Source organism: Agelaius phoeniceus, chromosome 4 (assembly GCF_051311805.1).
Source record: "Agelaius phoeniceus isolate bAgePho1 chromosome 4, bAgePho1.hap1, whole genome shotgun sequence".
NCBI lineage: Eukaryota > Metazoa > Chordata > Aves > Passeriformes > Icteridae > Agelaius > Agelaius phoeniceus.
Window position 1 is genome coordinate 51623571 of NC_135268.1, and position 12477 is coordinate 51636047.

The 12477-nt window shown below is 36.0% G+C and overlaps 1 protein-coding gene across 2 annotated transcripts in view; it reads right to left on the reverse strand.

Annotated features, from left to right (window-relative positions):
* Positions 1 to 12477, reverse strand: part of UBE2K (ubiquitin conjugating enzyme E2 K) — a 44167-nt gene that overhangs the window by 26148 nt on the left and 5542 nt on the right. For both annotated transcript variants that reach the window (XM_054632601.2, XM_054632602.2), the window contains one exon: positions 611 to 704. In XM_054632601.2, coding sequence (XP_054488576.1) covers positions 611 to 704 — 94 coding nt within the window. The remainder of the gene's footprint in view (positions 1 to 610; positions 705 to 12477) is intronic.

Sequence of the window (12477 nt, forward strand, 5' to 3'; positions counted from 1 at the left end):
TTGCTTTTACCAGACTGTAAGAGATGCATAATTAGTGATACCAGCTTTAATAAACTAGAAAGTCAGTAAGGTATAATTTTTGAAGAGAGCTAAAGATATGACGCTTTACTACAGAGTCCCCCACGTCAGTATAAATTAAGTACTGGGACACACAGATGCCCAAAATTAATCCCAAATTTAACTTGCAACAGCATCTCTGCTTGAGATAGGAGAAATGCAATGTTTATGAATGATCACCACTCTAGATCACAGAAATACATGTACAGTCTAAAGCTAAATTTCTTAATGCTTCATGGTTAAGGAGCTCAAACTCTCAAGACAGTAAACAAACAACTAGAAGTCAGAATTATACCAATTAAACCACACAGCTCATATATGCAAATTAAGCTTGATAGGGGATAGTCTATCCTACTGCCAAATAGATCTCTCCTCAGGCAACACAGAAGCTGAACTGAAATAGTTTTTCAAGCTGTATTAAAAAAAAAAAAAATCAGACTGTTTTAAAACATGTACCTCTACATTTTATGCTGTAATTATTTTTACAAACAAAGCATCTCAAGACACATGACTTGAAATGTACAATGATTGCATACACAAAAACTTTACTTGCCTTCATATGGTGTGTCCGGAGGTCCTGCTATTTCTCCTCTTAATTCTGTAAAATTCTCATCTACAAGATCTACTTTAATTTGATTTTTGCTCGTCTTAAAAATAAACAGAGAAACAAAGAATCATAAGTAAGCATTTCACATACAAATTTCCCCCAAAATACGCTGCTTTAAATTTTTAGAACAGTACTTTAAAGTAAGTAAACATTTAAAAATATAGTAACCTAAAGTTAATAGCTATCTTCCAGTTGAAATTTTACTTCATTAAAAACAGACTACTTGTGAAGCATTAGAAACTTCAATACTATTTATACTACCATTAGAATATGCAAAGCAATCCAGGATCATATCTAAAATTGTACTTCAAAGTTGACTATATTTTAAAATGACCATGATCTTTCAAATCACCTATTAATTCTACATATCTAAACTACAAAATTAAATTGACCAAATTACACATCAGTTCTTTTCATATTTAGACCAATTTATTTCAAAACAGACATTTGCCACTTGCAATGGAGCACAAAAAGACTTCCCCAAACAGAGTCATATTTTTAACATTACAAAGATCTAAACAGAATATTGTAGTCTTAAATCATACATATCTTTAATATTTAGGCATAAGATACAATTTACTTTATGCACTTGAATTTTATTGTCACCTCCTCAACATTTTCACACCCCATATGAACTTCTCTACAAATAAAAATACTGTACTTTGATACTGGAGAAAATATATGTTTTCCAGAAACAGATTCTCCAGAAGTGTTCAGCTGGAACTATTCATTCCAGTGAACTTGCTTTCCAGGTCCAGAGAGCAGTATTAGTGAAAGCCATGAATCTCCCAGCCAGTAACTTTTATTGGGGAGTTGCAAAGCACAATCTCCTTTTAGAAAGATGTACCATCAAGTTTGCAGAGGTAAGGAATTACAGGCTTTTCCATTCTGCTACTTCTGCATACTGTGCTCACTGACTGCAATACAGATTTCTTAATTCCTGTGTTATTTTTTGCAAGAACTGTTAGGACCTTTTCAGATCTTTTAAAATTGTTCCAACTAGTTCTATACAGCTGTGCTTCTTCTCACCCTCAGAGTAAACGTGGTTGCTGGCAGCTACTAGAGAAGGATTAAGTCATATAAAGCTGATGGGTGCCACAAGCTGGTTCTTGAATCTACCAATGATATGAACCATTAAGCACACAGCATTCACTGGACAACAGCTGGGAAATTACTTCTGTTTCTTTCCTGCAAATGTTCTATTGAATCAGTCCCACCAAACAAAGAGTGCTTTTCTGACCAGGTATGTTCATAGATATAAAGAAAAATCAAAGATTAGGTAAAAGTTTCACCATGTAAAAAATCCTAATTCACTAAATTAATCCAATTGTGAACTGTAGTTACATCCATTTGTATTTAGAACTTGAGATCCCTTCAATTCACACAAATGAGGCAGCACCTGCAGCTCTCCACAACAGCCAGGCACTGTAAAAAATTCCCTCTCTGAATTTAAACTTGATCTTATGTGACCTATCTTCTTGCAAGCTTTCCAACATCACTTTTAATTTTTTGCTCTCACGCTTCCAACCGGCAGCTTGTTCCAACACCTCACAATTTTTAAAAGCTTTCTCAAGTACAATTAGAAGTTACAATCTATTTATCCCCACTTCTGACAGCACTGTTTCCCAGCTTCAACAAGTTTTTCATACATCTAGTATTTATTCCCCTTTTAAAATATATGGCATTTACACTGATTTTCCAGCCTTAATTTTGCTTTAAACAAGATGACATTCTAATCTCACCATACTGATTTTTTTATAAAAGGTTCTCTACTATGTCCCATGATCACCTAACCAGCCCTGCATAAACAAATTTAGACGATGTCTCAGAATCTGTACCACGAGCACCCTGTTGCACTCACTGAAGACACATCACAGCCAGCATAACCTAAGAAAGATGAAATCTGTCTTTTTCATGGCAGCATGACACGAGGCTCAGATCAAGTGACAAGAGTCCCAGCAAGGATTCCTGCAGAAGTTTTTGTCCTCTGCAGTGACTGCACAGTGCTTTGTCAGAGGTACTGCCCCTGTGCATGGACTCTTCATTCCCAAAGCAGCAGAGTGGTTTAAATAACCAATACAGGTGAGTCACTGTAACTCTCTTCGCAGGTACTGCAGTCACTCAAACCTCAGCTGAGCTGCTCCTGCTCTCCCTCAGCCAACATCACCTGGCAAGCTCCACCTTGACACCAGGAGTTCTTGTCCTTTGCAAATAACTTTTCATTTAGAGGACTGTACTAATAGCAAACAGGATGAATTTCAATGATACAATCTATGGTTAATCCATGCTGCAGCTTGCTTCATTTTCTACTTAGCATTCTGCTTTTCTTCAGTGACCTCTTGCACACTCTTGTAGTAGCCTGGATATTCTCCTTCATATTCAGTTTCAATTAGTACCACACTAGCTGTTTTTCACAACAAATCCTTTCCAACTCCATAAATTTGTTTAAAAGCAATCAAAACACACAGTCTGTCACTAAGATCAGTTTCTTTCAGGAGTCAGTGATCCTGGTTCCCACTTTGAGATGACTGCTTCTATTACTACAGCTGTAGCTGTCTCCATGCCCTTATTTGCTGTGCACAGCACCTTAAGGAAAAACAGCAGGCAATACTGCACTGTTTTATTGCAGGGATTAATTTAATTTTGTATTTATGCTTCAATTCTACCATGTCCTCCATATACCAAATTAATTTTTTCTTCAAATAGCTGAAGATCCTTTGTTCCATGTTATTCTGACACTTTTCAAGGTTCAGCTCAGCTTCACCTTGACAAGTATTGCTTTATCCTTCATTCCTGGAGAAACAGCACCAAAGTGATTATTAAACAAATTAAATCTGGAGTGTTTTCCTACAACATTTCTCTTTAATGAGGATCGTGTAGGATAAAATTACTTAATTTTAGCAGTTCTAACAAAATAAGTCCCTTGCCTCCACCTCTACCAACAACAATGGTCTTCAAAAATTTTCTAACACCAATAACCTTAGCACAGAATTTATGACTCAGCCTGTGATCTCACACCCCAAGTTGATTTTCCAGAAGCAGTCCTACAAAGACCTCAATACACTTCCACACCAAGTCTAAAACAGCATCACCTCTCGTTGATCCAGTAACAATTTAGTGACTAAATCACTGGGCTAGCAATTCCTGAAATATGAGCCATGCCATTACTCACAGCATTTACTTCCATAATTTCAAAGCTGAATTCTGTAACAATGCAGTGCCCAGAAATCCATCAGTAAAATCCTTTTCTAGAAATCTACAAGTCCAACACTAGCAGAACTTTCCATTATCACATCTGAAAATTATTTTGATCAAGACTGATCAAAAAAAAAACGCAAACAACAAACAGACCACAAGACAGAAAGGAAAATTGATGCAACAATTTTCTCTTGCATCATGCAAGGGAATGCATGATGCCATTCCCTCTTTTTTTCTTGATAGTCTAGATGGATTATGCATAGCCATTTTTCTTTTTAATTCACACTAGGGTCTAGTCAAAAGATTTGTTGTCTTTTAGACCAACTCAGCTGCTAAGATTCTTTTTGCAATGCTATAGTCCTGCTTAACCAATTTTATTGGAAACCTTGTGGAAACTAAACCCAAGTTTAAGAGACTAAACTAAAAGTATGATGCAGACAAGTTGGGGAAGATGCATATGATGCCCTTTTATTCACTACTAAAAGCTTTATCTCTGAAAAGAAACCCAAATGAATCAATCCTTCATGAAGTGTCATTCTGTGAGCATCTTCCAAAGACAGGACACTTAATCATATTTATCACAGTAACCACTGATTGATAATATTTTGTCTTCACCTGCTTCCTCTTAAAAAAAAACTCCAGAATGATACTGTCTAATTTTATGTTTTAGTCACTTCCTTGCAAAGAACACACAATCCACTCTACCAGAAAATTTGAAGAGTAAGTTCTGCCGTTGTCAAGACATAAACACACATCTTCACTTCTACTGAAATCATTTTAGAGAGCAGCTCTGGACTCTATAATATTACTCTCAGCAGATAACAAGCTCTTCTGTTCTCCTTACTCACCATAGTCTACAGGCCTTAATAAGGAGGGCCTGCCCATTCTGAGGGCCTGTCTGCTTTCTGCAGGAAATCCAACCTTTTTCCTGAGCTTTCAATACCATTTCCTTCTCTCTTCTTCAACCTGCCTTTAGAAACCTCTTTTATTTCTTCATGGCCTATTATCCTCTTCACTAGTCCAGTACCTCTACTCTTAAAAATCCAGTGTTTTCCTTGACATAAAATAAACAGACAAAACCATTACATATCAACACAAAAGAGCATATTAAGATAATAAAAACTGCATTGTTCTTCTAAATTTTATTTCTCACAAACAAAATACTATTTACTATATTTACTAAAAGCAGAAAAATTATACATTCAAAGTTTGATCCTGGGTAAGTCTACTTCATAAAGACTGAAGTAGAGCAAATAGCTTTTTAGAAATAGGAATTATAATTACATCAGAACTTTTTATGCCTTCTAAAAAGCCTCCAAATTCTTCAGTTATTTTGATAAGGAGACTACCAGAGAGTCAATCTCAAGCAATCTGCATAAAAATGCCCCTTATCAGAGCTGGTGATATATGGACAGATACTGGTAGGCTGAACTAAAAATGAAAGAATAAGATGTTTCTAATAAATTTTTCTTTAATTACATGGCCAGCAGTCTTGACACGTGTTGAACTCTCTTGAGTAGAAGCAAAAAAACCCAAACAAACCCAAACTCCAAATAAATCCCTCATATTTCCATGTCAGCCATGGCTACCAAACATCATAAACTGAATACTGGATGATGGCAACATACAAAAAAAGTTTTGAGTGAAGTTTTCCTAGAACCAGTCAGCTCTACTTACTCCCCCCAGGACAATTTATTCACATTAGACCCTCAATCCCTGCGTAATAAATTACTCTACAGAAACATAAACGCATCCATTAGCAAACATAATGTTTTTAACTATTGGTGTCAAAACTAAAAAAGAAAATTATGTTTATTAGCAATATTAGTAACTTCAGCATGTTATTTTAAAAACAATAAAGTAGTGTCAAACTGTTATTTGCATGCTCTAGGTCTGTCTCTCCTTACATATTTAGACACCATGTGCAAATTCCAGTCAAGTATCTTTGGGTATAAGGGACAAGGTGGTAAATACGATTTATAAAAACAGGAAACAAGACACAAAATCACCTTAAACAGAATAAGATCTGGAATTTAAAACCTAGTGGCTACTTCTGAATTATGTTGTATGTGGGGAAAAAAACCTCCAACAACAACAACAAAAAGAACAAACAAAACCAAACCAAACAAAATCACAAAACCCTGCTATTCCATACAGGAATTAATTACCCACAGTCTATGATTTTCCTGGTCTTATAAAATTATTTATACATACTCTATATTGGATCAAGTACTGTTATTTTTTGTTAATTTACTTTGTTTTACAGAAGATAACTCAGAAAACTCTAGAAACAGGTGCATGTATGTATATAAACAAAACTAAACCAGAAAAAACTAGCCTGAAAATACACATATATGTGATAAATTATGCATATAAACATTGCACTAAAATCAGCTATGTATAAAACTCTAATCATTCAGGGCTTTAAGACTAGTCCCTTACACATTACGAAAGAGTTTTAGGGAAGTGACAAAAATCTTAAAAAATGTGCATGCAAAAATTTCAGCAAAAATTAAGAAATAAACTTGAAAACTTTCTCTGGAATTTTCTCAACCAAGGACAAAGTTTGGGAGGTTTTGTATACACAAAATGTTTTCAATCACTAATTGTTTCCCTAATCACAGAAACAAAATAAAATTATTTCTTTATCTTTGTGACAAGATTTTAAAATTTTTGATTCATCCATGAGGTAAACTTGCAGTAACTGGTTATTGCAATAACTGGCAATTCAAAAATTTTGAACCTACTAAAATATAATAAAAATTTAGTTACCTCTTTAATGACAACCATGACTTACAAATGTGAAGTAGGTACTTTTGAACATCCAAACATTTTATACTGACATTACAAAGTTCAATATTTAATAAGCCAAATTAAGTGAGAAATCCTTCACCCTAGTCTGAAGCCATGCTAGCAAAAATAAATTGTTATACTATAAAGTTACTAGTGCCTTATAAACTCTTTTTACCCTGCCACTCATTTTATATGCCAACACAACAGTCTTATTCTACATCAAAACCTCTCATGAACATATTTCACCAGATTTACAGAAAAAGATCACCTGATTATCCAGTGAAATCTATAACACAATTTTTGCACAAGGCCGTAAGTACTCTGAGTTAACTCGTTTTGAGCAAAAGACTCCAATGTTTCAGCAGCAATTTACTCCGTAAAACAATCATTTAAATAAATTAAAAAACAAAACCAACTTCATCCTTCTTATCCTATTTACCAACTCTTTGCAAATCTGTGGATAAATATTCAAAGGAATTTTGCTTTGCAATATGTATCGTGTTATTTTCTTATGTACTTTTGCTAAGGCACCATTCTGAACTTATTCCAAATGGTTCAGGTCTCCCTCCTTCACTGACATGCTAGAAAGGAAGATTCCTAACAAAGGCTTGTGTCTTCAGCTGCTGTCTAAGAAGTCAATACCATACTCTCATCTCCCTTCTTTTCAAACTAACACTTTCCTTTCTTAACCCCCTTGCTACCCCAGAGTAAGCCAAAGTACACTGCATCCACTCAGTTCCCTCTTTCACAAGAAATGGGAAAACATAAAAAAGGGAGGTGTCACTCAACAAAGCAAAGTGCAGTGCACTGTCATGCAGAAAAACAGCAAATTCAACTTACCAAAAAAAAAAAAAAAAAAAAAACCACACCAGTTTTATAATCCCACTGCCACCCCCTCAAAGAGGTACCAAAGCAAGAGGGAACAGTTCAATACTTCCAAAATATTCCTTCAGACTCACTCCAGCTTAAAAGCCAAAATCAAGTGCATATCCTGAGCCTATTATTATTAAGAGAAGCAGAAATGCCACATAATTACCACAGTGCTATGAAGTACACACGCTGCACTACCAGCTGAGCTCAGCAGATCACATCTGCATTCTAGAGCAAGCGCCTGCTGACCTTCAAAGCACGGAGGAACGCCACAGAGAAACAATCCAGGGCTGGGGCAGGGCAAAGAGAAGAAATACTTCTGTCAAAAGCACATTAAAGAGCAGTTCTCTAGATAAGAAAGGGTCAATACCAAGAAATACACTTCCTTAAAATGCTCCCTTGTTCTTTAAACCTAAAAATAATTTCAGTCATGGAAGTTCTACCAAATTTCACATTCTATTTCATTCCCCCATATTAACATATATTAGGGTTACATCTGTTCTAGTAAAACTAGGTGACATTGTTTTTGCATACTATTTGTTTCATTTACTGATAAAAATACTATGTTATTAATAAGTAACTTGTATTTTAATGTATCTAAAGAGCTACAAGTATGAATGCTGTGTGAATTCTGTATTACTGTTGCTTAGACAGTCTAGAATTTTCATATCTATCACAATATACAAGAACAATACTGAGGGATATTCTTTTCCTGTCAGAACACAAAACATCTCAAATATTAAAACCATCTTCATTTTTCAAGAGTTAGACCTGGAGCACCACAAAGTTTTAGCAGAATTTTTTTAATTTAAGGTAGGTAAATACCCACCCACTCCTGCTAATGTTCAGCCGTTAAAACATCACTCTACCAAAACACTTAAGACACTGTACTTCCACAGTGCCTTAAACCCGTCTAACAGTGGCCAAGGTCCTACCTCCCTTCTTATCACAGAAGTAATGTCAAGGAGGGGATAAGATTTTGTAATAGCATTCACACAACTGCATAGCAAACATCTGAAATAAGCGCATATTAGCAACAGTTCTTTCATTTTAACTCAACCCCTGATTTGATTCACCACTGAACGCTGCAAGTAAGAGAAGAAGCACAAAAGCAGAAGAAGAGATGAGTCTGGAAGAGGAATGTGACACTGCTCCCTGGAACTGCCTTAGGACTAGTTAAAAGAATTCTGAAACTTCAGCTCTAGTGTCTGTCCAAGCTATTTCTGACTAAACCATCACATCAGTCTGGGAGACCAGAGGTGTAACGGCCCCAGCTGTTGTGGCAGAAGCCCCAAGTGCAGTTACACAGTCACTGCTTGTCTCACGGAGGGACAGTGTGGTTACACTGGTAACGCTGTGCCAGCCATGAACGGTGTGTACGTAACCACACATGTTCTCTCCTGTACTCCTCTAAGGGCCCCTGCACAGGCCATGCTGAGCTATGCAAGATACTGACAGTACCTCAGAGCATCAACTGCGTGCAAGAGTTACCAAACGTGATCTGAGCCTACTATGATACCGACATCAGTGTGGGCATAGTGCAAAGGACTCCTGCTCCCTTCAGAAGAGTAAGGGCAGAAAGAAAAGATGCATTTTTCCTATCTTTTTATGCATGGTTCTGTTTTTGATGTAGAACCCTGCAGATAAAGCATGCTTTAATAATCATTTTGAACCATTATTTGAATTAGCCATTTTATGAACATACAAAACCATTTGATGCAGACTCTGCAGTAAATTCCATGTATATACCCTATTTAGGTTAGCAATTCTACATATAAAGGAATCACAGGATTCAGTTCATTTTAAATTGATTATGCTAATTCAATCACAGTCTCAGAGCTTGAAGACTAGCAAAAATAGCTCAAGAGTTTTTCTGTGCTAGCTTCCCACATGGACACCCTTATTCCAAAGTGGAAGAACTTACCTAAACATCATGAAGGCTCTAAGAGCCTCCAAAGAAAAAACAACACAGCTACCATGATTTCCATTCATGTATGCTACCTTATTCCATCACAGCCTCCTGTACTTTAACACATCCTAACATAGCAAAAACTCAAAAATACTTCCTCACAGTTCCTCTTCAGCTAAAAATAAAAAGTAAAATATTTTCAGCTTGAGCTAAAATACCTGTTTAAGTAAAATATGGACTAATGTATTTGTGCGTTTGAGTTTCTTCCTCCCTTCCTGAAACATTCCATAGATGTATTTAGAATCTGAAGGCATGTTACCTTAAACTTGTTTCTTTAAAAGTCATTAGACTTACAGTCTTTCATTAGTCTTTCCCAATCTGAACTGTTGATCATACTGGCTAATAATGAATAAAAATTATGAAATAATGAACTTCAATTAGTTTCCTACGTATTTTGTGACAAAGTAGACAGGACAGCCCTTATTAGCCATCCAACAGAAGAATGACACTCAGGATGAGCCCAGCTCTCCCAGATGTTGGCATAGCCAAACTGGAGTTATGCTGGAGTACTGCAGGCCTGACTTTTACAGTGTCCCATAAAGCATAACACCGAATGAAGCTTCCTCTGTAGCCATTGACATTCACAGTATCTCCCTCCTGTGCAGACACTTTGAAGGATAGACAGGAGCAATCCATTACTTTAGCAGAATTCTGTTGCAAAATACTAGATTAACACACACAGATCTGGTACTCAAAGAAAGTTACTTTTGCTACTCACAGAGATACTTATGATGCAGATACTATTTCATTAAATACTCAGGGCAAGCATATTCAAGTGCTCCCAACTCTAATATTACAAATATTAACACTGATATAATCTCAAAGGAAAGTTTTGGATAAATCAAGACTGCAGAAGTGGACTACATCCAACTCAGAATATTCAGTAATTCTGTGAAACATCCCTAGAGTGCCATATAGAATATTATTTGCCAAACTTCCTACTCTTTGCCATAAAATAACTGAATTGATTCCTTTGCTATATCTAAATTGCAGAAATTTTACTTAGCTTGTCAAAGACAATGAGATAGCCTGCCTGTTAATGATAAACTGTAACCTAAAGCATTTTCTCAATTTAATACCAGGGGCAATTATTAGTGTAAAAGTGATGAAGTATAATGACAACAGTCCTTATTAGGATTATGGAATCCAGGAATCTAAAAACCATTTAATAGGTAAATAATTTAAGAAACACTCTAAGTACTTGCACTAGCTGAATGAAAAATAAAGACCACTGGACTGTTAACCAGCACTTTCTTGCAGTTTATACTTACACAAATTTATTATGATAAAATGAACTAACCTTAGGACTCGTACACTTCCTTTCTATTAAAAGAACTCCTGGAAACAAGCACAGAAGAATGAATGCAAGACTGGAATTGGTAAAGGTGTTGTTATCAGAGGCTACCATCATCAGCTACAATCTATCCCCTCGTCCTAAACTGATTAATCCACTCCTGTAACGAGGGACTGCTCTCCTTCCTCAGGTTTTTATGACATTACCAAAAACAACCAAATGAGTCTGACTCCAATGCAGACTTAAGTTTTTCTGTTTTCCACTTACTCCCAAAATCTTTAGGATTCTGCCAACTGATATGTAGACCACTCACTAGAAATCTGGACCCAACTGGATACACAATAACATAAAAAAGTCACCAAGTGACACAGGCAAAAGCAATAAATCTATTCTTCTCTGCACAAATATTCCTCTACCGGTACTTGGCAAACTCATAGGTCTGGTCAAATGATCAGTGACATTGTATATTTTAAATCACAGACTTAATGCTAGTACTGATTAGTACCTACATAATACTGATCCTAAAAGTGCACTGATATTATATTCACAGAATTTGAGGAACAGCTACATGGTTCAGGTAAAGGGGTGTTAACTATAAATAAACCTAATAATTCTGAAATACCATCCCAGATGTGAGAATAACAGGCAATTTTTTCACCACTTATGGACAAACTCGTTTGATGGCAAAGATGTACAGAACCATTCTGCGTTATTCCCCAGTACAAACTAGAAGATATAACCAACACACCCCAGATAGGATTAAGGAAACCAAAGATGCACAGTAATGGTGTTTCACTATTCTTTTTATGCAGTTATAGGAAACAGGTCTAAACCTTGTCTTGCCTAAAACTGTAGGCATGGCTAAAAACACAGCAGACAAAATTATTCTTGGTGATGTACCAAAGATCTCACAAACAACTATTTTAAAGTTAAGATAATCTTCACATTTCAGAGAAATGAAGCTTAAAGAAGTAGTACAAATCTTGTATTTGTTCTACTTTCAGGGTTCCAAACTAGAACTTGTCCAACATAAAAACCCTGATAGCATTGCATCTACCAGAAAAACCCAGCCTCCAATTTGTCATACAATAGTGAAAACTTTTAAACTAAAAGAAATGTTCTACTTCAAAATTTTTCTATTTGTTTACAGGGAAAGGTTTTACCAGATGTCGCAACAGAGTTGGAACCCTTTTATGTTTTCTTTGACAAACAGAAGCAGTAATTAAAAACCAAACTTATACTAGAGATTCTGTACTCATGCAGGTGGAGACAGCTGGGTGGCTTCTAGTCCCTATCTCCTGCTCAAAGCAGGTCCAATATGAACAGGTTGTTTAAGAATGTGTTGAGTTTTGAACAACTCCAAGCACAGAGATTCTGGAAGCTTGCTATCACACTGCTTAAATGTTTGACTACTACCATTGTAATTTTTTTCCCCAGTGTCTGACCAGAATTTCCCATGTTCCAGTTTGTGTCTGTCACCTCTTACCATATTCCCATGCACTTCTGAGACAACTTTGGCTCTTCTCAGGAGTCTCTCATTAGGTATTTATAGATAACAGGAAGATGTCCCTCTCAATAGTTCTCTCGACAACATCAACTCTCTCACTGTCTTCTCACACATCTTGTGCTCTTAACCACCTTGACAATTTTATGCTCAGTTCATTTGTGTATGTATCTGAACACAGAACA